At 47.7% G+C, this 26517-nt stretch overlaps 9 protein-coding genes across 9 annotated transcripts; 7 read left to right on the top strand and 2 right to left on the bottom strand.

Annotated features, from left to right (window-relative positions):
• Window positions 1-345: 345 nt before the first annotated feature.
• On the bottom strand, window positions 346-554 carry N7509_002477 (uncharacterized protein; the record flags this gene model as incomplete). Its single annotated transcript, XM_056627114.1, has 2 exons — window positions 346-466; window positions 493-554. 2 exons carry the CDS (start codon window positions 552-554, stop codon window positions 346-348), a joined length of 183 nt encoding a protein of 60 aa, XP_056492909.1.
• N7509_002478 (P-loop containing nucleoside triphosphate hydrolase protein) lies at window positions 553-5697 on the top strand (the record flags this gene model as incomplete). Its single annotated transcript, XM_056627115.1, has 15 exons — window positions 553-777; window positions 832-1360; window positions 1437-1663; window positions 1725-2004; window positions 2057-2290; window positions 2340-3058; window positions 3113-3275; window positions 3335-3673; window positions 3724-3847; window positions 3897-3968; window positions 4021-4071; window positions 4127-4813; window positions 4865-4948; window positions 5021-5395; window positions 5469-5697. The coding sequence occupies 15 exons, from the start codon at window positions 553-555 to the stop codon at window positions 5695-5697; spliced, it is 4338 nt and encodes a 1445-aa protein (XP_056492910.1).
• An 803-nt stretch (window positions 5698-6500) lies between these two features.
• On the top strand, window positions 6501-6770 carry N7509_002479 (uncharacterized protein; the record flags this gene model as incomplete). Its single annotated transcript, XM_056627116.1, has 1 exon — window positions 6501-6770. The coding sequence occupies one exon, from the start codon at window positions 6501-6503 to the stop codon at window positions 6768-6770; it is 270 nt and encodes an 89-aa protein (XP_056492911.1).
• A 2673-nt stretch (window positions 6771-9443) lies between these two features.
• On the top strand, window positions 9444-12294 carry N7509_002480 (beta-glucosidase; the record flags this gene model as incomplete). The annotated part of the gene is made up of 5 exons (XM_056627117.1): window positions 9444-9503; window positions 9577-9716; window positions 9790-9834; window positions 9897-9949; window positions 10004-12294. 5 exons carry the CDS (start codon window positions 9444-9446, stop codon window positions 12292-12294), a joined length of 2589 nt encoding a protein of 862 aa, XP_056492912.1.
• A 2184-nt stretch (window positions 12295-14478) lies between these two features.
• Window positions 14479-15671, bottom strand: N7509_002481 (uncharacterized protein; the record flags this gene model as incomplete). The annotated part of the gene is made up of 3 exons (XM_056627118.1): window positions 14479-15232; window positions 15289-15380; window positions 15438-15671. The coding sequence occupies 3 exons, from the start codon at window positions 15669-15671 to the stop codon at window positions 14479-14481; spliced, it is 1080 nt and encodes a 359-aa protein (XP_056492913.1).
• Window positions 15672-16500: 829 nt separating this feature from the next.
• On the top strand, window positions 16501-18173 carry N7509_002482 (C1 family peptidase; the record flags this gene model as incomplete). The annotated part of the gene is made up of 3 exons (XM_056627119.1): window positions 16501-16612; window positions 16685-16785; window positions 16854-18173. The coding sequence occupies 3 exons, from the start codon at window positions 16501-16503 to the stop codon at window positions 18171-18173; spliced, it is 1533 nt and encodes a 510-aa protein (XP_056492914.1).
• An 860-nt stretch (window positions 18174-19033) lies between these two features.
• N7509_002483 (uncharacterized protein) lies at window positions 19034-20099 on the top strand (the record flags this gene model as incomplete). The annotated part of the gene is made up of 6 exons (XM_056627120.1): window positions 19034-19332; window positions 19392-19447; window positions 19511-19570; window positions 19635-19706; window positions 19773-19856; window positions 19918-20099. The coding sequence occupies 6 exons, from the start codon at window positions 19034-19036 to the stop codon at window positions 20097-20099; spliced, it is 753 nt and encodes a 250-aa protein (XP_056492915.1).
• A 706-nt stretch (window positions 20100-20805) lies between these two features.
• N7509_002484 (cation:proton antiporter) lies at window positions 20806-22617 on the top strand (the record flags this gene model as incomplete). Its single annotated transcript, XM_056627121.1, has 6 exons — window positions 20806-20842; window positions 20907-21113; window positions 21190-21315; window positions 21367-21538; window positions 21595-22135; window positions 22195-22617. The coding sequence occupies 6 exons, from the start codon at window positions 20806-20808 to the stop codon at window positions 22615-22617; spliced, it is 1506 nt and encodes a 501-aa protein (XP_056492916.1).
• A 1420-nt stretch (window positions 22618-24037) lies between these two features.
• Window positions 24038-26221, top strand: N7509_002485 (uncharacterized protein; the record flags this gene model as incomplete). The annotated part of the gene is made up of 1 exon (XM_056627122.1): window positions 24038-26221. One exon carries the CDS (start codon window positions 24038-24040, stop codon window positions 26219-26221), a length of 2184 nt encoding a protein of 727 aa, XP_056492917.1.
• Between the last annotated feature and the right edge of the window lie 296 nt (window positions 26222-26517).

Consider the following 26517-nt stretch of genomic DNA (forward strand, 5'->3'; position numbering starts at 1 on the left):
TTGTCTTTGGTCTTCTTTGTCTATGAAGCTGGAAAGTCGTGATTCTGTTTGTTTTCTAGCGAGTTTATCAGTTAACAAAGCCTATTTTAATTGACTACAGTCTATTCAAGTTTCATTTCCTTGCAACTTATTCCAAGGATTGAATGTCCAGACATGGTTATAGGCTGAGGCAGTTCTCGACGTCAAGTATACTATATCCGTCCTAGTACTTTCTGAATGAAGATCGGCCACCTCATCTTGCCCCGCAAAAAAAAAGGGTCTCGAATGTAAAATTTACTTAACCAAGACCCTTCTTTGCGTGCGTGAGTCAACTGCAGTCAGTCTGAGTTTGTGTGAGTCGGGGGCCTAAAGGGTCAGATCATTGATAGATTGACCAATCAGCATCACCGGATCTGCACCTCCAACCCACATTCCTTCCAGGCATCCGCGATCCTTTCGTGTCAGCGTCACATCTTCTTGAACCCCCCTTTTAAGGGAGCTTGGTATACATACCTAGGCTTGCTCGAAGGGCAATCCTGTGTACTGTGTAGCACTTTCACGACTTCAATTGCCATGTTAAACCCGTGGCCGCCGTGCTCAGCGGCAGACCAGGACGTCTTCGGCCCCACTGTTGCTTCTTCCTGCCACCATGGCTTCGATTTTACCCTTTTGTTTGAAGAAACAATATTGACCTTGCTACCGATCTTGCTTGTATGGGTAGCCGCTTTAGTTCGACTCTGGACCCTTCGCCATGCTTCGGAGAAGGTCAATCGATCATGGCTCTACGGGGCAAAGGAGGTGTGTGACAACCATCTGTTTTTATCAAGATACCTGACTAAATATATCGTCTAGATTGCTTTGTCATTGAATATAGCTCTCCAATTGATTATGCTGGCTTTGTGGTGTCGAGAATCGACTCCGACTACACGCGCGACCGTACCAACTGCTCTTGTGGCTGTGTTTACCTCCTCCTTCTTGCTTTACTTGTCGCATCTCGAACATATTCGATCGCTGCGCCCATCATCTATCCTTGTTCTCTTCTTCGGATTCACAATAATCTTTGACCTGGCGCGCCTCCGCACTTTGCACTTCATTCCACAGAACCAGCCAGTAACATTCTTGTTCGCGACAAGTTTGATCGACAAAGTCGTTATCCTGGTCCTTGAATCCACAGAAAAACGCCATTTGCTCAAAAAAGGATTTGAAGGAAGCGCAATAGAGACCACTTCCAGTATAATTAATCGTTGTCTCTTGTGGTGGATCAATGATTTGCTCTGGAAAGGATCGAAGACAACCTTGACAGTTGAAAGCCTGCCTGTCCTCGCTGATGATATCAGGGAATCGTCCGATCCCCAAGACCTCGAAGAAAGATGGGAAAGAGGTAAGTAAAAAAGAAATAGTCTTCAGACACTTCCAATGCGAACCGTGTTGACAAAATTTTTTATTTTTTTTTTCAGTCAACAAATACGGATCGAACGCGTTACTATGGACATTCGCTTCTCATTTCAAGTGGGATTTTATCGCGGGCGTCATTCCTCGTCTCGCTTTTACTGGCTTTTGCTTCGCACAGCCATTCCTGGTCGAGCGAGTTCTTGATTTTATGGGTGAGCCAGAGCATGTCAATTCTGACAACTATGCTCGCGGTCTCGTTGCTGCGTATGGCATTGTCTATGTCGGCCTTGCGGTATGTGAATGCCTACAAAATCCCCGAAAAGGCTCAACACACCTAACACTTCTACCTTCAGGTATCATTTGCCACTTATCACCATAAAATCGACCGAATGGTTACCAAGATGCGAGGGAGCCTCGTCTCCATGATCTTTAGCAAGACACTACGGCTCAGCAGCTCGGCAGTGTCCGATGCGTCAGCCATCACATTGATGAGTACTGACATTGAGCGCATAGCTACTGGTTTGAGAGATATGCATGAGGTTTACTCGAATTTCACAGAAATTGCGATTGCCCTTTGGCTGTTGGCGCGATTGCTCAAAATCGCCACGGTCGCTTCCACGCTGGTCGTGATAGGTAAGATGACCCAAGTAGAAGAACTTAGATCGATGCTAATTTCTCTGTAAAGTATGTTTGGCTGCTGGTATTCCACTTGCAATCGCTTCGGGTAATGCCCAAGGCGTATGGTTAGAGGCCATCGAGGAACGTGTTGCAGTCACATCAAGGGTTCTTGGTGTAATGAAAAGTATCAAAATGACCGGCTTAACAAACGTGCTCGCAAACAATCTTCGTGATCTGCGATCTCAGGAGATAAAAACCTCATATGCTTTCCGGCTGTACAACGTTTTGATTTTAACATTCTGTATGTCTGTTCCCTCCCTTTAATACGAATACTCTGACGAGTAATTCAGCGTTCGCCTCCAGCGCCTTATCCCCAGTCGTTGGTTTCGCTGTTTTTGCCCTCTTAGCTCGTGGCGAGGAGGGCGTCACACTCACAAACGGCCTTGCTTTCTCTGCCCTGACACTTTTCTCGTTGCTCGATGGACCCATGATTTCCCTTGTTGACGGATCAGAGGACCTCATGGCTGTTGTGAACTGTTTCCAGCGAATCCAAAAGCATCTGATGGAGACGGAAAGAGTTGACTGTCGCATTTCACACGACCCGCAAGCACCTCAACTGATCAATGTTGATTTCACGGATGGTGAAAGCAACCATTGCCCGTCTTCTGCAACCATTCGTGACTTATCCGCCTCCTGGTCGGTTGACGACGACCCAGTCCTCAACGACTTGAATTTCGAAGTCCCCGCCGAGGGAATAACAATGATCGTTGGACCAGTCGGGTGCGGCAAGTCCACTCTTTTGAAAGTCCTGCTTGGTGAAATCCCAGAATGTACCGGGTCGGTCTCGACCACCTTCAAGCATGCGGCCTACTGTAGTCAGTCACCATGGATCACATTTGGCACGGTTCAGCAAAATATTGTGGGTGCATCTCCGTTCGATCAAAGGTGGTATGACCGTATTGTTCGGGTCTGTTCTTTGCAAGTCGATCTTCAACAGCTTCCATTCGGCGATCAAACAAAGGTCGGTGTTCGTGGATCGCGACTTAGCGGCGGGCAGCAAATGCGTGTGGTAAGTAAACAAGCTTGCATAAATTATGATGAGCTTATCTAAACCTGGCTGTAGGCGCTAGCGCGAGCCCTCTACTCGAGACAGCCCGTACTTATCCTTGACGATGTCCTAACCGGACTTGATCGAGAAACAGAGAAGTGTATCCTGGAAGCTGTCTTCGCGGCACAAGGTTTGATGAAGGAGTTCCGACAGACAGTCATATTGGCAACCAACTCAGGTTCGAAAAGATGCCATTCTCCCTAGTATTTATGCTGAGCTGGGCTAATGTCTCGATAGCACATCATCTTCCTTACAGTAACTACATTGTCGCCTTAGGTCAAGATGGATCGATTATCGAAAAAGGCTCTTACGATGAATTGGTGGCTGCAAAGGGCTATGTTAGCTCCCTTGACAGCACGGCAAGCCGAGTTAATACCGAAAGGGCACCGGATATTGTCCTAGATGATGAAACATTACAGGAGCTCAATCTCCCAGATGACGACCATGCCGATGATACGAGTCGACAGACTGGAGACTGGTCAGTCTACTTGTACTATTTCCAACACATCGGCTGGCCCCTTTTGACACTCTTTGTCGGACTGTGCGGGTTTTTCGTACTGTGCATGATAGCTCCACGTGAGTCAATCCGAAACTTAACTTGACCCATTGCTAATCCTGAATTCTAGAAATATGGCTGCAATGGTGGACTAGCGCCAATGAAACGAAGCCCAATGAAAATATCGGATACTGGCTTGGTGGATATAGTGTTCTCGGAAGCTCGATTTTGCTGGCAGCGTTTCTATCCACTTGGTTTGTTTGAGGCCTGACATTCCTGCGTAACGATCTAACAGCTTTTCAGGGTGCTCGGAATGGTCATTGAACCCAAAACTGCTCACAGTTTCCACGAAGTCTTGCTGGGTACAACTATGAGGTACGTTTTACTGTCATCGGTTTAACACTAGGGCTGCCTAACAAATTTTTAGAGCGACAACTTCCTTCCTGACCTCAACCGATATAGGTGCCACGACGAACAGGTAAGTACAGGATTGACTGGGTTGCTTATTTTTGCTGATGGAAATTACGCACTAGATTTAGCCAGGACCTGGAGCTGATTGACGAAGAACTGCCTGAGACCTTTGAGTCTACAGTAAACGGAATTCTCTTCTTCATAGTCGAGGGTTTTCTCATATTTGTCGGTTCTTCCTACGTGACGGCCGCAGTCATCCCATTCTGCATTCTGGCCGTATACTACGTTGCGCGGTACTATGTTCGTACATCTCGCCAAGTCCGTGTATTGGAAATCGAGTCCAAAGGACCTCTCTTCTCCAAGTTCCTAGAGTCACTCAGTGGTCTCGCCAGCATTCGAGCCTACGGCTGGAAAGAGCACTATACGCTTCAGAATCAAATCGCCCTTGATGCGTCTCAGCGCCCGTTCTACATGCTTTACTGCATACAGAGATGGCTAAGCTTGGTTCTTGATCTCATCGTGGCTGGAATTGCAGTTGCCGTGATTGCCATTTCGATGTCTTTGAGAGGAAACTCTTCCTTGAACATGATGGGAATTGCTTTGTTCAATATTGTGAACTTTAGTGGGACGCTGAAGATGCTTATCAAGGAATATACAGGGCTGGAGACATCCATTGGGGCTATTTCGAGAATTCGTTCATACGTGCGAAATGCCAAAACCGAAGACCTGGATTCCGAAGTTGAAATCCCGCCAAGCCTTTGGCCTCTTCAAGGCGACGTTGAAATCTCCAATTTATCTGCCTCATATGAGTAAGCTATAAGTCTCCAGAAATTGGGGTAATTTTACTGACTTGAGTACAGCACGTCATCGGAACCAGTTCTTCAAGATGTCAATCTCAAAATTCGAGCTGGCGAGAAGGTCGCTTTATGCGGCAGATCAGGCAGGTTCGTCTTCTTTCCGGCTATCAAAATTCCCAGTGGTTACTACTTTGATATTGACTCTTTTCGTTGATTCAGTGGCAAATCTTCCCTTGTCTCAACAATCTTGAGACTTCTCGATCTAAATAGTGGATCGATCCTCATTGATGGAATTGACATTTCAAGAGTCTCTAGGTCTCACGTTCGCTCACGCCTGAATACAATTCCACAAGAGGTGTTCTTCCTGCATGGCACCATTCGTCTAAATGCCAATCCCGAGGGTGATGCAGATGACAGTACCATTATCGGAGCTCTCGAAGAAGTCAACCTCTGGTCTTATATTGAGTCGAAGGGAGGGCTAGACGAGGATATGACAGAGGAGCTCCTTTCTCATGGACAGCGACAGCTCTTTTGCCTTGCGCGCGCGCTTTGCAAATCCAGCAAAATCTTGATAATGGACGAGGCTACTAGCAGGTATGCGGAAGACATTTTCTTTCTTTCTTTCTTCTTCTTTTTTTCAAAAAGAGGCATCACTAACTATCACTAGTGTGGATGCTGAGACAGACAAGCTCATGCAGCAAGTCATTCGTACCCACTTCAAAAATCAAACAATCATCGCTATCGCCCACAAGCTGGATACTGTTCTAGATTTCGATAAAATTGCGTTCATGGATCATGGAAAGGTCATCGAGTTCGATGCACCGAAGACCCTTCTATCGAGAGAAGGGTCGGCGTTCAAGAAATTGTTCGATAGCTTTCGCCAAGAATCTGAATGATAGAGTGGTAAAGTTATTGACGGCATGACATACATCGAATAGAAGAGGGTCATTTTTATGCCCTGAAATCATGGATAAATAAACCTTCATTTCGTGTTCTCCTAGTTTGATTCTTTTTCTGAAGTAGACCTACTGAACCGGAATACGAAAATAGGCTCATCACAAGCGGTGGCCTTTGGTGCAATCCTAGTAGCATCGGGCCCGCAAAATGGCATACTAACGATGCATGCATCCAATTTCGCACACAGCAACCTCTTGTTGAAAGAGTGAACATACGGCTATATTCTTCGCCTAAAAGAAACCAATACGAGAGCCGCATGCGTGAAAGCAGTACTTTTGCCCTTGGGTGTTTCAGAAATGCGATGTGATCAATGTAACTAGCGCAAGGCAATTACATCTGTAGCGCGCGGTACATCGTGACCCGCGTGGAACTTTCGTATCTACAAGCTAATTATTCATTTCATTCTTGATTGAAATACTGTGTTGCGCATACTTTCAAAAGCCTCAGATATAAAGCCGACGGCCAGGAACTTTACAGAATACTGCAAACGGCTAAAATTGAAGTCACGGATGCAATTAACACTGTCCTGCGCATCTCTCAAGATGGCAAAATAAACGACGTGGAAGAATCAGGTGCAAAGTTACATATCGCTGAACACGCGTCTAACCTGACTTTCTATGTTCCCAGAGACAAAAAGTCCCAGCATCTTTGCTTTTGTAAATTCTTACCAGAGCAGCTTGTTGACTGGCTTATGAGAGATTCGATAAAAAAAATCCTTCAAGTTGACAAGATCAACGAAGAAATGTTCAATGTGATGACAAAGATATTTTCCATTGACCCATCCGGTCTATATAAGATACTAAGTCGTAAGGGTATAGATGAAATTGACATCATAAATATGGACATGAGGGTTGACGATGACGATGAGGATGACGATGAGGATTATAAGGACGATTACTCGGAAGAGAATTACTTGGAAGATAGTGACTCAGAGGATGGTAATTCGGAAGATGTTGATTTGGAGATTGAAGACTTGGAGGTTGAAGACTTGAAGAATGATGAGAATAATTAGGGCGAAGATGGCGAGTGAGTGAGCCCCAGAGAATTAAACGTGGGGTGGAGATACTAACGAGGTATAGATGGTACTGATACATAACAGTGAGGTCCATTCAGATGTCTTATTGATCCTACGCACGTTCGAAATACGAGGGAGTGATACTGGGATGTGTTTGTACTTCCGGAACGGTTAAGATTGGATGGAGGGTTGGTGTTTACCAGCAAGAGGTGGTCTGTTGTTCCTGGATAGCTAGTTCCATTGTGATATGCCATACGAATAAAGTTCTGCGTGAAGTTTTCACTGTTTCCTGGTAAGAAACTCCTCGAGGTTCTTGAGCGATAAAGGTAACTACTAGAGCGGGAGACCACAAACCTGTGTGTGTCAAAGAATGGATGACCGGGTAAATATTTCCAGCATTTTGGCAAAAATGACTCCGCCTCAGATTTATTTCACCGACGATTAGCCGTAATGAGCAACATCAGAAAGTTTTCAGCACAGATCCCGTTGAAATGAGTGCAATCGGGCAAAGATCGACCACGTCTCCATATTCTAGTATCCCCATCCCGTGGCGAGCAATTTCATTGCCGGGGGAAATCCGACCGGGGAATTCCCACTTTTGCGCCGTCTCCAGTCTTCGGGCTAGCGATGCACTCCAGAAAACTCGGGGTCTGCAACAGTGGGGTAAGACGGTGACATCGACGTGCGTTGGTGAAATTGTAGGGCGCGCTCCGCTCATATTGATCGGTCGCGATGTTTGTATATTTGCCGACAGTGCCGGAAAGAGGATTTGTTGAATACTGTCTGGGGCTTTGACGCAAGAGCCGAGTTACATCGGCAAGGAATATACTACTCTGCGGTTGACTGCAGAGGTACCGTTCGGACCTGCTAGACAGGAAGCCGATTGGCCGAGTCATCGCTCATCCGATGCCGGGGTGGATAGCGTGGGGGAATAAACACGCGGGCATCCAAAGTACGCAACGCCTGAGCACTGTTATCGCGGGAATACGACCCGTTGCATAGTAGCGCACGGCAGATTTCCAAAGACGAAGAATTACTCGGCCGACCGGGAGATGGAGTCGGCATGAAGTAAAGCATCGGACCACCGAACAGCCCGCCGAGCATAGAGGATCCGCGGCGTGGGCCGCCATCGATCGGTGTGAAATCATCACAATGCAGGCCGGGGCATAGCTCGGTTGCCAGGGTGGACAGGCCGGGTACGAACCGTCTGGGCATGCACGTATTGCGCCAGGGTCAGAGCCAAGGACAGAATCGACACCAATATTAGTGAGCAACCCCTCTCACGGATGACTAGTCGACAACCAACAAAGCCATCTCGATCGAGTGCATTGGCATGCCTCAAGCCTGGATCCCCGCACTTGTTGCCCCGGTGGCTCCGGTCCCCACGGTAGCAAACGCTTGGCTCTGTCAGTGGCGCAGTGCCTGTTTGCATTGTACGACACGGGGGTCACACCGGTCAGGAACGAAAACGAAATGAGATGCCATCAAAGGGAAACGTCTGTGTGACGATTGATTAAGTCCGGGCCGTTCAGGGTGTGTAGGATATGCCGATTCGGGTAGATTGGAATAAAGAATAAAGGAACAAAAGCGGGGAGACGGGGAGAACCGTGGTCATATTGATCCGGCGCCACGGATGGAGGCCAAGCATAAGCCATGTGGGCACCAAAGAGTAGTCACTTCTGGGCATCCAATCTACTGTTGGGCTTGGTGTGCGGGTAGCCAGCCTAGAAAGAAATCGCATCGCCAGGGAGTTTCCACTTTAGGAAGGACCAGTGGGGATCAATGGGATGCTGGCTGGGTGCTGAAGAGTTTTGGATACCTTCAGGGTTGGTTGAATGCGCAGAGAGTAGATTGAATATTGATGGTAGGAGACCATGCAAGGACTGTTGTTGAAGTAGGCCGATGATTGAGCAGCACAATAAGGGCATCGCAGCATGGAAATGTTATGCAGAAGCACCACGAGCTGTCAGACGCATGCCGAACGGAGAATTACCGGAGATGGGGAAGAGTGGAGGAGAGAAGTGGTGGATGGAGAAGGGAAAGAGAAGGTAGCATTGCAGTGCAGTGGCAGTGGCAGTGGCCGTGGAGATGGGAGAGAGTAGACCACCTCCCGTCTTTGTTTGTTGCTCCCCTTCTCTTTCGCATAGCACGACCAAACTACACCAAAACTATTGGGAATAGCATCTACCATCCCGGAATGATTCAAATCCAGCCAACGCAATACTGATACCTCAAGGAGAGATTCCTCGATTCTCCCCTTTGAAAGGCACGCATCCCTCGCGTTCCAGCCACCTTCTCCTACGAAGGGAGTCCCTCGACAAGATACTCCAAGCCAACCAACGAGGCTAGTGTGATGCAATGGCTCAACACTAGGCCATACACAGTTTGATGCCCTTTTGTCGAATATTCCCCATCTGCTCGGTGAAATGCAGTGAGCCCAGTCAGCCAAGTTTACACTGCCGATCATTTCCCCAACTCCCCGCGTCGTTGAGTGGGCCGATGGAGCCGAACTGATCGCTGCCCCCTTCTTGTAAACATCCCTGCTGCCATTTAAATTCGTACGGTTTCCCCTCTACCTGGACGGCTCAGCACCCGGGTCTCAATTTCTCAGTACTCTGTACTTCTTCGGTACTTGGTTCTCAACACCCCCGTCTCCTTCACACAGCAACTATGAAGCTCGGTTGGCTTGAAGCCGCTACTTTGGCGGCCGCCTCCGTCGCCAGTGCATCGGTGAGTACATTCATTGCGCAGATTGTACCCGTCTCGTTTATTGCTCAAAAGCTAATTGTTGTCGCGCGATCAGGACCTCGCATACTCTCCCCCACACTACCCGTCCCCATGGTCGACCGGCGATGGCGAGTGGGCCGAGGCCTACAGACGCGCTGTGGAATTCGTCTCTAATCTTACTCTTCCTGAGAAGGTTAACTTGACCACCGGTGCTGGGTATGTACTCCCAATGACCTGACTGCTGCAATTGACCCCCTCCACACCGATCTCGGGCTAACAACATTCGCAGATGGGAGCAAGAAAGGTGTGTTGGTGAGACTGGTGGTATTCCTCGGTAAGTCGGAACAATTGAGCCACGAGCGTGAAGAATGCAATGATTGACACGGTCCGTAATAGACTTGGAATGTGGGGCATGTGCATGCAGGACTCTCCCCTGGGCATTCGCGACAGTAAGTTTCTCTTCCCACCTGAACTATAAGATCAAGGAGCTGATCTACAAACAGGTGATTACAACTCGGGTTTCGCGGCTGGTGTCAATGTCGCCGCTACCTGGGATAAGAGACTCGCCTACCAGCGCGGTCTCGCGATGGGTGAGGAGCATCGTGATAAGGGTGTGGACGTTCAACTTGGCCCTGTCGCTGGACCCCTGGGCAGGAGTCCCGACAGTGGTCGTGTCTGGGAGGGTTTCTCTCCGGATCCCGTTCTGACCGGTGTGATGATGGCCCAGACCATCAAGGGTATTCAAGATGCTGGTGTCATTGCTTGCGCCAAGCACTTTATCGGTAATGAGCAGGAGCATTTCCGCCAGGCCGGTGAGGCTCAGGGATACGGGTACAACATCTCTGAGAGCGTCAGCTCCAACATCGATGACAAGACCATGCACGAGCTGTACCTCTGGCCCTTTGTCGATTCCGTTCGTGCGGGTGTTGGCTCTGTCATGTGCTCCTACAACCAGATCAACAACAGCTATGGATGCTCCAACAGCTACACCCTCAACAAGCTGCTCAAGGGCGAGCTTGGTTTCCAGGGTTTCGTCATGAGCGATTGGGGTGCGCACCACAGCGGTGTTGGTGATGCCCTGGCTGGTCTCGATATGTCCATGCCTGGTGATGTGATCCTCGGCAGCCCTTACTCCTTCTGGGGAACCAACCTGACCATCTCCGCCCTCAACGGTACCATTCCCGAATGGCGCCTTGACGACATGGCGGTCCGCATCATGGCTGCCTACTACAAGGTCGGTCGTGACCGCGTCCGTGTTCCTCCCAACTTCAGCTCTTGGACCCGTGACGAATATGGCTATGAACATTTCATCGTTAGCGAGAACCAGATCAAGCTCAACGAGCGTGTCAATGTCCAACGTGACCATGCCAGTGGAATTCGCAAGCTCGGAGCGGACAGCACTGTGCTTCTGAAGAACAAGGGCGCTCTTCCCTTGACTCACAATGAACACTTCGTCGCAATTCTGGGCGAGGATGCGGGCTCCAACCCTGCCGGTGCCAATGGCTGTGCTGACCGTGGCTGTGATGATGGAACCCTGGCCATGGGCTGGGGCAGTGGTACTGCTAACTTCCCTTACCTCATTACTCCCGAGCAGGCTATTCAGAACGAGTACCTGAACTACGGAAATGGTCAGACCAGTGTGTTTGCTGTCACCAACAACTCCAACACCGAGCAGATTGCCGCGATGGCTTCTCAAGCCACCGTTTCCCTGGTCTTCGTCAACGCCGACTCCGGAGAGGGTTACATCAACGTTGATGGCAACGAGGGTGACCGCAAGAACCTGACCCTTTGGAAGAACGGTGAGCAGCTCATCAAGACTGCTGCCGAGAACTGCAACAACACCATCGTCATCATGCACACCCCGAGCGCTGTCCTGGTCGGTGACTGGTACGACAACGAGAACATCACTGCTATTCTCTGGGCTGGTCTTCCCGGCCAGGAGAGCGGTCGCAGTCTTGCCGATGTTCTATATGGTCGTATCAACCCTGGCGCGAAGACCCCCTTCACCTGGGGCAAGACTCGCAATGCCTATGGCGCTCCTCTGCTCACCAAGCCCAACAACGGCCAGGGTGCTCCCCAACAAGACTTCTCCGAGGGTGTCTTCATTGATTACCGCCAATTTGACAAGGCTGACGAGGAGCCCATCTTCGAGTTCGGTTTCGGCCTCAGCTATACCAAGTTCGAGTTCTCCAATGTGCACGTCACGCCCCTCAAGGCCGACAAGTACTCCAAGACCACCGGCCGAACCAAGCCCGCCCCCGTCCTGGGCAAGATTGGCGAAGCATCCGACTACCTCTTCCCCAGCGGCATCAAGCGCGTTACCCAGTACCTCTACCCCTGGCTCAACTCCACCAACCTGAAGGAGTCCTCCGGCGACCCATACTATGGCGAGAAGGCCGAGAAGTACATTCCCGCCCACGCGAGAGATGGCTCTGCCCAGCAACTTCTCCCCGCCAGTGGTCCCTCTGGCGGCAACGCAGGCCTGTTCGAAGATCTCTTCCAGGTCACTGCTACCGTCAGCAACACCGGTTCCGTCATTGGTGACGAGGTTGCCCAGCTCTACCTCTCCCTCGGTGGCGAGGATGATCCCGTCAAGGTCCTCCGTGCCTTCGACCGTATCACCATCGCCCCTGGTCAGAGCGCCCAGTGGACTACCACCCTCACCCGCCGCGATCTCTCCAACTGGGATGTCGCTTCGCAGAACTGGGTTATTAGCGATGCTCCCAAGAAGGTTTACATTGGTAACTCGTCGCGCCACCTGCCTGTTTCGATTGAATTGCCTTCGACGCAGTAAATGATTGGATGTTTTATGGGTGTGGATGCGGATATGGATGGTCGGATTGGACTATCCCTTTTCTTGAACATGAATTGTTTGTAGATCGGCTTTTTGCAAATAGGTTTAATTGGCGAATATTCGCCTTATGGAATTTCTAATTGAAATCTTTTCAAGACTTTTTGTTTTTGTTTTTCTATCCCAGGGCGCTGCACAGAAATTTGGATGTATGAAACCTACTATAACTTCTGGGGTAACTGTAACAACTCAAGACATAGAAAGGATATCAAACCTCAAAGGTATAGCATTCGAGAAATACTAAGCATGGAGAGGAAAGCAAAAAAAGAAAGGACAAAGCACAACTTGAAGGGACCCGGAGCACCTAAATACCCCCTGCGCTAAGGCCAGGGGCAGTGACCATTGCCATGAGAATTGTCCACGTTTCAATAAACTGTCGCCTCTCATCGCCGTCTCTTTATGCTCCCCGCAATATCCGACAGGATTCGATGAATGGCGACAACATCATCTGCCACATGCCAACCATCCTCATCTGATCCCCACTGAATTGCGATCCCTTGGGCTCGGGCCCCATTGTGTGGCGGAGAGATTCAATGGTTGTGGTTTGGTTCGGAGTTTTATGGGTTTCAATTATCATTATTTTACATGACCGCAGTCGCGAACTTCCCTTTCGCCCCATTTGGCTTTTATTCTAGGGGTCACCTTCGTAAATACACAATAAGTCATTTCAATCTTCTGCTCTTGCAACTGCTTCGTACCAGTCTTGACTCCTTGCCACTACGGTCCTCCCTGAGGGTTACGAGGTGTTCATTCTTGGTGACCGACGCAGGGAACCATAGGTCACTTAACGGTCCATCTAGCATGGAGTCTCTATTGCTGCCCGGGTTTTCAATATGGAATATGGTTTCTGTTACTGCATGGCGTTTCTGTGATGATACAACTAGCACTTCTGGTAAGCCGTGGGAGTTTCATAATGATACGACGTTTTTTTTTCTGGTGTGGAATTTCTGATATGGCGTGGGCTTTGTTTGATAAAGTTTCTAGTGCAGGACTACTACTATTATTCTTCTTCTCTCCACAAAGCAGTCCAGGATGGTTCTATCCTCTCCGGTAACCCGGTAGCTACATAACCAGGAGCCGACTCTTATATCAAGTCTCAAACTGAATAATACCTGTAGAGTCTGAATCGAAAACTCAAGGTTGTTCTTCGGTCTCAAGACATGGCTTGAGTGCGTATCAAGAGAATATCTACTCTTTTTATTCAGCTTCTGCGTTAACGATGGGATGTAGAGTTTTATACCTACGCAGAGCGCCTTAGCTGCATACAGATAGAAGAGACGATTCTGATACTAGTATGTAGACATGGTGCTATGAGTGAATGGTGCATGTCAAATACCCTTAAGATTTGATATGGGATTGTCAGTTCGAGCTAATCTGTGTGCTTATCTTCTGACTGTGCTGTTGACTCGCGGTTATCACATAGGTCTGCCAACGGCGAAAGAGTATTCAGCTACATCTGCCCCCCATCCCCCATCAAACCTTTGCAAACAATGCAACACAAACTTCAGGATCTCGTGTTTCCAGATATTCTCCATGACACCATGTCACCGTCCGAAGCAGCGACGGGAGACCTTCTAACCACCTTCACAGGACTCCGGAGGCTTCACATGCTTCGGTGTGATTTCAGAAGCGATCGAGGCTGCATAGCCTTCTGAATACCGGACATTCCAAGACTCCAAACTCAAGCAATTGGATTGAGTGATATGTGCAGGATAGTTTCGAGAGAAGATCAAAGACCCAATTGTGCGCCGAGAAGAGCTGGTAGTATCGCAGGATGGCGAGAGAATTCCAACCTGCGGAGAGCTTCAACCCTCCCCACTCATCTGCTTCCCTGATTGAAAATCGTAAAAAAAAGAATTCTGGGGTAGAACGGGAGAATGTTCAGCAAATTCTCGTGGGCATAAATCCCCAGCTCAGCATTTCCCCCATCTCCTTCATGACTACAAGGAGACCGAACACTCACTTGATTTTTCTTTGACGGCCAAACTCGATTGATACCCCTCACGAATCACGAATAAAATATTGTTACATTTCCTAGAGCCAGTATACTCTGTCTTCTCGAATCTTGTATTATCTTGACTAGTATTCTAGTGCCCTGGGTAATGCACGAAATATAGAAACTAACTCCTAGCGGTTGGTCCGACCGAAGCAGGTTTGCTGGACTGGATCATGCGTGAAAAATTGGTTCAGCAACCAGGACATACTTGAGTTTGTAACTCCATCCGCAAGCTTCAACCAATGCTGATTCGTAACCCTTGTATCGTTGACCCAAGCATTCGAGGCATTAGCCGATGTCAACGAATTATATCCATGACTATTAGCAAAGGCAAGCATCCGGCTCAGACCCAGCTTTTCAAATCCATCGAGACCCAGAATTCCGTAAAGAGTAGTGATCGGATCCCAAGAGGGCCGAACGGTCGACCCACGCCCAACATACCATTGATATGCGGCGAGTATTGGAGAATTCGGCGGAGAAATTACGTCCAGATTTTGGCCGGAGTATATGTCTCCACCAAGCTCAAAGCCCGAATACGTGATCGCGACACTCTTGGGCCAGTTCTTGAGTACGTATGCTGTGCTTTCTGGGTCGGAATGGCCAAAATTGTACTCTGACCCTGAAGGATAAGCGCCTCCCATTACTACCAATTCGCGTGTCTTTGCAGCAATCAATTCAAAGCCGGATAGATGGCTGATTTTATCGGCTTTGGATTTTAGCACGTCTTCGAGATTCGTTAGGAAGCCGATTGAGATTATGTTCATGCTTTGGTTTGCCGCTGCGGCTAGAACGGAGCGATACAGTTCAACTGGTGTGGGCGTTGAGGATGCATTTTTAAGACTTCTCGGCCAATTGTTAGCCACTTTGCTTGCGTATTCGCTGTGTCTGAGGTTTTCCCATTAGCAAAATTAAAATTATCAAGTGTCGCAGGGAAAACTTACAAGAACTCGTCGTCGTCGAAAAAGGTTTCATTCGTCAACGGTCTCAGCGCTGCTATTGGAATTTCACTATTTCCAAAATATGTACAGATTGACTTGCTATATGTCAGTATATTTTCTGAACTTGAAGTCTTTGGAGCTGAGTTACTCACGCTCACTGCTAGTGCACCATACTGTGAGTTTGTGTTGACGGCGACGCCTCGAAGATCGGCAAGTCCACAGTTATACAATATGTTTGCGACATAAAGCGCGCCGACATCATCAACATCCCCGAAGATGTCCGTGTCTATCAGTATTGGCTGGGGATTTTCTGAGTTTGTCTTGGCTTGGGAAAGGTATGCCAGACTCAGAGGTAGCAGGTATGTAAAGATGTGATGGAGCTTCATATTGGCTTCTTGTCATACTAACTATAGTCCAGGGGAAAGGGTACCAAACACAAAAGTGCAATTTCTCTCTTTATAACTCATTCTCTCTATATTTTCTGCTGTCAGTAAATGCGGGGAGCGAATGATATACTACGATCGTCCGTCTAGTGTGGGGGTAAATGTGCGGGGTTTATGGACTTTCTAGCATCGTCACGGTGTTTTATCGGTGAGAACGCCGATGGCTCCTCAGATCAAAATATTGAAGTGTTCATGACTGGTGGTTTGAATTATTCCAAATAATAATGTGATTTTCGATTGGGTATGGCTTGCTGCTTGCCATAGCCAATGTAGTAGAATTAATGCGGAGTTGCGGATTGATGCTATACAACTTACTACCAGTAGTTACATATTAACTACCAGGGCATAACTATACCTGGAGGGATCAATATTTCACTTCAAGCTGTTAGTACCAATTATTGTGACTATTCATAATGCAGGGATGAATGTGCATATGTACAAGGGTACCAGGATGGACCAATCACCAATCAGCGATACAGTTTGGAGATAGCACGATCGATTTGCTGCTGTACAACTTGAGCTTTGACGATAGCGAAGCATAAGCCAATCATCGTTGTTAGAGCCAGTCGAGTGACGCGAACCGATGCGACCTCGCATCATCCGCCTTCCCCGCGTCAGCTGAAGAGACGAGGACCTTTGGAGTTCAAGTTCCTCCCTCATCTTCCTTCCTCGCCTTTCTCCCCTCACCCACATCCCCTCCAAGTCGGTAACCTCATCTATCTGGGGAATAAATCAACAGCCATCCATCCCTTACCGCTCGAGCACTGCAAACATGGGCACCATTTATTCCAAGCCGGAGCCTGTGGACGAGAAGGCTGGGTCTTCCAACACAACTCGACCTATCAAGCAAGAACCCACTGCCACGAGCAGGGCTTCTGAGACTCGTCCGTCGTTCCCATTTGACCCCGATCCCCCATTCCCTCACATCTGGTAGCTTTATTGACAACATCGCGCAGCTCCCCCGCCATATCCATTTCTTGCAGCTCACGAGAGAGCTCGATCCGTCGCTGTACCTCGGCTGGAGGACTGGAGCGAGACCCTCTTGAGTGATGCAAAGGTTTGAGCGACTAATTCAATTTCAAAGCGGTTTCATACTGATAGCAAGCTCCTTCGCTGCAAAATTAGAATCGCCTCGCTATCTCCAACTTCGCCAGCCAACCGTATGAACCTCTACTCACCAATCGCGAAAGTCTACAATCCGATCTACACATCTTCAACCTCGCCGTTCCAATCGAAGGAGGACCCATCACAAACCAGCGCTCCTCTGGTCGCTGCTGGCTATTCGCCGCCACCAACGTCTTCCGAGTTCCATTGATCAAGGCATATCAGCTCCGCGAGTTCGAGCTCAGCCAAGCTTACCTCTTCTACTGGGACAAGATCGAAAAGGCCAACTGGTTCTTCGAGCAAATCATCGCAACTGCCGATGAAGATCTCACAGGACGCCTTGTCCAGAAACTCCTGGAAGACCCAGTCAGTGACGGCGGCCAGTGGGACATGGTCGTCAATCTAGTGCAGAAATACGGACTGGTCCCGCACGCAATCTACCCCGATGCTTACCATGCGCAAAATAGCTCCAGACTCAACTGGTTACTCACCGCCAAGCTGCGCGAACAGGCATTAATCTTACGAAAGCTCGCCAACAAGAAGGGAGATGGCCACGCCGCGCATCTTCTGGCTGCTAGCAAGGAGCAGTTCTTGAAAGAGATCCACTCGATTGTCACACTCCTTCTGGGTCCAGCTCCAAACCCAGACAAAGAATTCGTCTGGCAGTACTACGATTCAAATGGAACCTCCCGCGAGGTGCGAAAGACTCCACTGGAGTTCGGCCAGCAGGCTACTCGGTCTCAGACCCGGATAATCTCGCGCACCAGCTCGCCCGTATCTCCGGGGCGACTCTTCAGTCTCGTGAACGATCCGCGAAATGAATATAACCGCCTACTAACAGTCGACAAGCTCGGCAATGTCCTCGAAGGGCAAGCGCTTACATACGTTAATGTCGAGATGCCGATTCTCAAGAAGGCAGTCATCGCGATGCTGAAAGCTGGTCATCCCGTTTTCTTCGGATGCGATGTCGGCAAATTTTCTAATACAAAGCTCGGTATCATGGATGCCGATCTCACCGATCTCGATCTTGGATTCAATGTTTCCCTCGGGATGAACAAGGCAGAGCGGTTGGCTAGCGGCGAGTCCTCGATGACCCACGCCATGGTCATCACGGCGGTGCATCTTTCCGATAAGGATGAGCCGATTCGATGGCGAGTGGAAAATTCATGGGGTGAAGCGGCTGGGGATAAGGGCTGGTTCGTGATGACTGACCGGTGGATGGATGAGTACACTTTCCAGGCCGTTGTGGACTTTAATTTTGTCTCCGCTGAAGTGCGATCGGTCCTCAAACAGACTCCTCAAGTTTTGCCCCGCTGGGATCCTTTGGGAGTTCTTGCTTAGGAGAAACTCCTAGGATAACGCCTTTATGAACATTTTAGGCCGTATTATTTTTCTTCAGACTCAAGAATTTGCATTGATTTTTGGCTAGCTCTCTGCCTTCAAAATTAGTAGCTCCCGTCTTTAATTACTCTAAAGCAATATAAAAATACATGTTAACGCTTGCCCTCCTGCTTGAATCCGTCCAGAGTCACTTCGAGAACGCGAGCCCACGAATTGTCACCGAGATACTTCAAGAGCCCATATAGTGATATATACACGGACTTGCATCTCATTGATTCACTGTATAATAACTAGGCACTCTCTTAGCTTAAGCTTTATTATCTCTTGGTATTAGTATAATTAAATGAGAGACAGTGCTAGATCCACAAGAATTCTTTAAGTGGGTCTAAACTGGCGTGATGAATTAATATGTACACCAACCGCTGAAATTGCGGATGGTGGAAGCTATTCTCGCAACCTTTGGAACTTCTTTCTATTTCGAACCTCTTTTCCGGGCTTATTAATTAACAACCCCAGAACATAGGAATAACACTTATCTCCCCTCTCAAGTTCTTCATGTATGCTCCTCTGGAACAGTCGACCAAGACAGGAGTTTTTAGACAGGTGGGGACTCGGAGCTAAGATATCCAGAAGCCCCTGTTTCGCAATCTTGTTCTATGAAACACTCTGTGTGAATGTTTAATTGCTTGTCAGAGATATTTGTTTTATTCCGATGCTATACCCTTCTCGCCTAGTCTCCGAATAATTATTTGAAGAATATATACAGCTCTCGTCCTCGAGTTTCTATCTCTTCCGTTCCTCGACCGACCCATTGCCCTTTTTCTCCGAGTCTCTTTCGGCCTCAAGAAAAGTCACCCAAAATGCGCTCTGCTTACGCCTTAAGTCCATTGGCCGCCGCAATTGGCGCCGTGGCTTCGCAGCCCGCTGATTCATGGGTTTTTGGAAACAGCCTGTTCTACCTTGGCCCTCCCTCGGGCAACTCCCACATCACCAAGGCCACTTACTCCATCGTGCCGCCGTCTGTTCCCTCTGGAGCTAAGTCCAATGCTGACGACGAGCCTTGGGTTTCTGTTTGGGTCGGAGCCTCTTCCACTGCCGGCGACCAAGATGCCAACCTGTACCAGCCGATCTTCAACTGGTGCCCCGACCAGGAGTCTCAGTATGCCGCAAATATTCCTTCGCCTTTCAATCAATATAATGACAATTGTTATACTATAGGGGCTGCCCTGCGACTGCTCAGGAGTGGTGTGTTGCCGCCAGCACCTATACGCCATGTAAGTTAAACCTCGCCCGGTCTTCAGCAGGCGATATGAGCTAACATGTCTTGAATACTTTAGCTGGTCAACTTGGACAGGCCTATGTCACCGTTCCAAAGAGTACACAGGTGGACTTTGAAAGTATGGCCTTCTGGAATTGGATTTCTACGACCATGTACAAATAATGCTAACTAACGAATTTCAGTTGCCGTCGTCAACAGCAAGGTTGTTCAAACTGTCACCATGAATGACAAAATAATTTCCAAGGAGTCGGACGGTACATTTTCCAAAAGTCTAACGCAAAAATATACGACCTCCTGCTAATCACGATATTCAATTTTAGCTCTCGATGCTCCCCTCCAGTATCTCTACTCTAGTAACGAGTGCTACACCGGTGCCGGTTCCTGTGGTTCCGTCGATGGATGGAGTGCGTTATCCCCCAAACTAACTTTAAAAGATACTTGAGCTGACGCGATGTATTACTACAGAAATCACCAACCTTACCGTCACTCTCAGTGAGGCCGATACCAGCTTTGACAGCGTCATGAGCCTAGACAGTGTCACCGATGCCGAGTTCAAGTCCACCGATGGTGGAATTACTTGGCACACCGACCGCATCACGGTTAACACCATCGACTTCGACAGCTCCGATGACACTCAGGTCCAATAGACTATGGAGTATGTTTGGCCGGAGTTTCATTTACCGCTATAAATATATTTCCCAAGCCTTTTACTCATTGAACTTCTCAATGTAAATTTTGTGTATTCCGTCCATTCAAATTTAGCGACTGTCGTGAGAAAAATTTGTGACCCGATCTAGTGGAATCGGGGTTTTGTATAGTGCCGATCCGATAATGCCCTCGACTCGGAAAGAAGAGTAAAAATGTTGAATTTGTGGTCATTTATCTTACACACATATTCTATGCATAAAATTTCCTAAAATTCATATACTAGTTTGTTTTTATCGATCAATTGATTTCTATTCGTGTGTGGTTTTTAGGCTTTTTTCTACACTCTGTGAGTAATTCTAGGAGAACTAAAAACGGCGAACAGGTAATATACAGTTAGCCTATTCAAATCAACTTATCGCCCATTACTCGCGCGAAGGTCAACCCAAAACAAGCCCAATGTCCTACTATATGTCTTTTTTCTCATTTATAGAACCAATTATCGTGTTATGTAATATAGAGGATGGAATTCAGCACTCCAAACTTTCCACGGGTCCACACACGTGATGCAACGTCATGAAGTTGCAGCCGCCAAGAAGTCCAAGAAATGCCCAGCCAAACTCAAGGTCAAATTTTTTTCATCCAGGAAGAGTTCAATTCTGTAATATAATTCTATTCTTTATATGAGGTTACCTCAAAGTATTTGAAATGGCTGGGAGCTTCCTCGCATATCATGAACCTGGCAGTAAGTGGCGGCGCTAGTCTGAGCTAAATGAGGCGAATTTTGGCTAATCTCCGTTCGATTGCAGTTGTCGATATCTTGATTATTTTGTCTTTCTTTTTCTTTTTGTCTCTCGCCGAATGGTTCTCTGCGAAGATCATTCGTGCGGGGATTATTGGTCAGATTGCCGTTGGTATTATATATGGAGAGCCATTGGCCAATATCTTGAAAGGACCATGGCAGGAGACGTTTCTCGCGGTTGGATATATCGGGTTGATTTTGATCATCTTCGAAGGTATGTCGGGATTGCAACCTTTAAACATGAATTCCATGCACGTTATATTCATTAGTATTCTGACATGGGAAATTAGGTGGCCTGCAGATACGACTTGATCTCTTGAAAAAGAACTTCATTCTCAGTGTATTAGGGGCTGCCACGGGCGTTTGCTTTCCTATTGGTCTATCCTATCTTCTGTTGTACCTGGGATTTGGATTTGGTGAGCCATTTTTTATCTTCCGTCAAGCACCTCTTTACTAATGCCAAAAAGGCGCCGTGGAGACGTTTATCGCCGGGGCAGCACTCTCCGCAACTTCACTAGGCACAACATTCTCGGTCATATCATCAGCTTCCAAGGAAGTGGACCTTTCCCAGACCATGGTGGGCTCGGTCCTTGTCAGTGCAGCTGTTATTGACGATGTTGTCGGTCTTGTGCTCGCTAGGTTAGTACACCCGGCTCACTTTCATCAGTATATCATTACTCACGTATACTCGATAGTGTCATCCACGACTTAGGCGGGCTTTCAGATCCGGGGGCAGGAAGTCCTAATCTCGGCTGGGTCATTGGACGCCCCATTGTAGCCTCTGCTGCAATGGCGATTGCAACCCCAATCCTCACAAAATTCGTATTCGCGCCTATTTTCCGGCGATGGATCGAGCATACATTTGCAAAATACGATCATCTATCTAACATCACCTTGATGGTTTTGGTTTTATCCGCTTTCATTACTATCGCGGCTTATGCTGGGACTTCGGTTTTGTTCGGAGCATTTCTCGCGGGTACATTCCTCACTTACTTACCCAGCAAGCACCCCGATGGACCCTTCGTTGTCATGAGTCGCGAAGAAGGGGAGCGAGAAGCTGATAAGAGCCCTACATTTGTTCACACATTCGAGAGATACCTTCTTGACGTTCAAAAATATTTAATGGAGCCGCTCTTTTTCGCTAGTGTCGGTTTCGCGATTCCATTCCTGAAACTCTGGACTGGCAAGAGAATTTGGAGGGGAATAGTGTATTCTCTCCTCATGGCGTTTGCGAAGGTAAATTACCCCTCTTGCTTTGATGGCATGCGTGAATCTAAAATTCGAATCTTATGCAGTTCATTGTTGGGATATGGATTCCCATCTGGGAAGCTTTGTATTCCAAGCCTTCATCAAAGGGTCCGGTTATCGGCCAACAAGGAAATTCCCCTCGCGGAAATAGCCAGCCACCAAGCATCAAAGAAATGAAGCAAGACTATGGTGCAGCATCGATCGCCGGCTTTCTTCTTGGCTCGGCGATGGTAGCACGTGGTGAAATCGGGCTTTTGATCATTGAGATTGGATATAATGAAACCAGCTATGTAAGTCAGGAGGGTTTCATCACTGCAGTGTGGGCTATTCTTCTCAACACAATAATTGGGCCAATTTCTGTGGGATATCTGGTGAAATTCTATGGTCAACGGATTGGGAAGGGCAAGTGGGGTCTGCAGGGTGCTGCACCAGGAGCAGCGAATGATACTAGTAATAGAGAGCCCGCCTGATTTTTCAATAACTATAAACAATCGGCTCTTCTTTGCACTAGATCAATTTATGATTTGATTCTTTAAATGTATTCCATCTTTGCTATTATTCGCACAGCTGGAGTTCTGAGTATAGAAGCTGACTTCATATTTGGAAATGTACAAGTAGTAGTAAACCTTGGAAGCCAAACTTAATGGAGCATCAATCCACAAAGATTAGCTAGACATGCCTACAATATTCTATGATCAGAACCTGAATACAAACTTGATCCGAACTTCGAACTGACACTTGCTTCATTCATCCGTCATATTAAGGAGGTGAATGGATGTTTTGGAACATAGAAGTCTACGACAAAACCTAAGTCCAAGCCCTGACTTCCGTGGAAAAATCTCCGGAGAACTACGTCGCTTCATCTGCTTTTGTGAAATTCGTCTTCTGCTGATTATGGAATTTCATTTTCTTTCCATTTCGTGAAAGAATTCAAGTCCGACAAGAACTCACAAATCCCTCTCAAAGGAATCGCGGTTCAAAGAAAATATGTCGACGAGGCAGTAATCTTTGTCCTTTAGTCTGCTTTTAGTAGTGATCATATGAGCTCTTTCAGCATTTCCAAAAGGAATAAAGGCCCTCGAGAGCCCATCGAACCCTTTTGGCACAGGCAGATAAAGTACGCCTGTATTCATTCTCTTTACGTATCTTCATAAGATGGCTGTCTTCCTCTGGGATGAGCTTCGCACGATGATCACAACCTCTAGTATCAGAAGAGCCCTGGTGGCCAAAGATTGGTCTAAAAAGACGGCCCGGCAGCATAGAAAGGAGCGTAATACTTGATTTGCGAGAATTTAAGATCGAGATTTTGGTTTCATGTGACAAACTAATTTTCTATGTTTTGCAGATGGACGAGATAATGTGCCCGTGAAAAAAGCGGCCCTATCGGTTGTATATTGTTATAATGGAGATCTGTGTAGCACCAGGATGTACAATCATTCTCGAAATCGGTTTGACCGATACAGGGCCTAGGGCAGATCATTAACTCTGCCGGCCGCAGTAAGTTGAGGGCCACTGCAAAATGCCGTTTGTATAGTATTGTAAAGTACTAGCAAATTTACGCAATGTAAAAATAAACCCTGGGCGTGACTCTGGTGGCCTGACCGTAGCCGAAAGCCTTCCTTGGCTGGTATTTCATCGCCTCAGCGCAGCTCTCGATTGGATTTACAGTTGGGTCTACTACAGGGCTTTAATTACTGTGCAGTCCAAGGGTCCTATTTTAGTCGAAATGAGTCACGAATACGGAGTACCAAAATCTAGTCCATGACTAGCATGGTCTGCTCTCGGGTGTGGCTCGGGGGGGCCAAAACCATTAACATTTAAATACACCTGACTAGGACCCTTCTTTTGCAAGCACGAAACGGAAAAGTATTAATCGTCTGCAGAGCCACAATGCCTCGCAAAGAGCCCATGAGCATCCATCTTCCGCCAGAAGTTATACATATAATCACAGGTTATCTTGTGGCTGAAGACCTTGCAGCGGTGTTCAGTCTCGCAAGGGCTAGCAAAACCTACTACGCTTACTGTCAACCAGCTATCCAGCAAGCTGTCAAGTCCATAAAATTCCACGACATCAAAATAGCGGTTCCTAGGCCCAGACGAGAGGTAGAGCTCAAAGGAATTGTGAAACGCCTTATAAAACGACTCGAAGCTGCTGACGGTTTTGGCTGTGTCCGTCGGGTTTTCGTCGCACACCCCAAACTCCTTCAGCCGCAGCAGTCGCGTTTAAGAGCCTATGAGGAAGAAGATGAATGGAAACCACCCTGCCTGTCCACCCTGCTATCTTCTAGTCAGGCGGCTAACCATACGACACAGTATGGACAATGGCAGGAAACCCCTTTAAGTCGGCACCCACGCCACTATGGGGAACCTGACCGGGATCTCTCGGACGATCTGTACAACCCTGTTGTGAAGTTAATCAAAATACTTCCCAACTTAACAGATCTCATTTGGACCTGGTCTAATTGCATGCCACCATGCATCCTTGATACTTTACGCCGAGATCAACCGCAATGCCGCCTCCTTTTAGATTACTTTTTCAACAGCCCTGTTTTAATTAGAGGAAATCGCAGAGTCCCATTGTATGACAGAGTGGATCACAGATGGTATAGCAGACACTGGAGAGAAAATATAGATGTCTTGTGGCATAGCGCGCCTTCGCTTCACTCAATCAGCATTGGTATTAACTGCGAACCTCCCTGCGAAAATCTTCAACGACGAGAGACATTGTTGCGAGCTGTAACTAGCGCGCCGAATCTCAAAGACCTTCGCTTCAGGAGAAATGAAAAAACCCCTGTCATACCATCAGGAAGCGAATATCCGTCTGAAAAACTTTCATTGGAAACCCTCCATTTCGAGAGCAGATTGGACTTTCATGGGGATACGCTGTACGGGTGGAGTCACTATACAGACTTTTTAACCTTGCAAACTCTTAAAATTCATGGTCGATTGAATAACGACGTATTCGGTATATGGGATCGGGCGAATCTCTCATTTCCATCTTTGAGAACTCTGAGCTTGAACATTGGTTCCGATTCTTTGCGATCAGCGGACTTCTACAACTCTGCGAACAGCTTTCTCCACTCTCTGCCTCCTTTGACTGATCTTGAATTGGAAGGATGGCACTCCCTTATTAGTATAGACTCCCTCGTCGCCTATCATGGGCCCCACTTGCGCAAGCTCAAGCTCTCGAATCCGGCAGCATGGCAGTTCGTGAATGAAGAGGAGATCCGGCTAATCGATGGAGGATGTCCGTCGCTAGAAGAATTGGGAGTTCCTCTCAACCGCAGGCAAGATGAAACTGACCAATTTATCTTATACCTGGCCTTGGGATCATTCAAAAATCTTAGCACCTTGCATCTTCACTATGAAATCCTACCTCCTCGAATCCATGAGATCTCGCGAGAGGCAATGACTTTCTTAAGCGAGAACATGTTGTCTCGTGCGAACATGCTGCTCAACGATCTATCTTTTGACGAATTTCAGAGTCAGCCTTGTGGAAGCGCCCGTTACAAAGAGCACCAGCTTCAAAATGGTCATGTGGAAAGGATTATCGTTGACTCTATCGTCGATAAAAAGCTTGCTTGCGAAATTTTTCAAGTTATTTCTGACGCTAAACCCCTTGAATCGGTTAAGTTGAAAGATGTTACAATATCAACGAATGGTTCTAATTACGGCCATGACATAGCCTGGATAGTGGACACATTTACCACAGCATGGCACGTAAGGGAAGTGAGTGCCAATTCGCGTGACCGGGAGACTTTGATAGTAGCTGAGGAGCTTCAGCCGACCAAGGAGAATTCAGGAGGAAGGAATGGCTTTCTTCCAGAATGGATAGAGCCCATATTTCAGCGACTCTTTCCAGGAAAACAATCTAAGGGACCTCCACGGAAAATATCAAAGAAATTGGCGGCCAAGAGACAGCAGGATGATGAGGCTACCCCGACATGGAGGCGTCAATTACGTGCCGCTGTTCCTGCTTGGAGTCTTAGGTCTTCATCATCGTCTCAAGGAAAAGAGCGCGGAGAAAAGCGAGCATTGCGCAGCGGGAAGGCCTCTTGGGGGATTCTAGCATGAGGGGGGTTACATCATAAAAGTCTTTCTCCTTAATTTTTGTTACAACTTTGATTAATTGAAATTAGTTCTCTATGTAGACACCGCAGCCTTCTATTGGAAATAAAAGGAGTGTACGTCAAGGCTGTTGTCATGAGAAGATCAAAACGTAAAAGACGAAGATGGGGGGGGATCTTGCCAGATTGTTGGTGTCCCGCTTTGTTTGGTCTCTTGGCATTGAAAGATTCGATCGAATTCCAAGGCAAATTACGGCATTGTAACAAAGACCTAGTTTCTGTTACCAGGAAATACAATACAGC

This window comes from Penicillium cosmopolitanum, assembly GCF_028827165.1.
Source record: "Penicillium cosmopolitanum strain IBT 29677 chromosome Unknown utg000004l:1.0-4361866.0:1.0-4365735.0, whole genome shotgun sequence".
NCBI classification, from domain to species: domain Eukaryota; kingdom Fungi; phylum Ascomycota; class Eurotiomycetes; order Eurotiales; family Aspergillaceae; genus Penicillium; species Penicillium cosmopolitanum.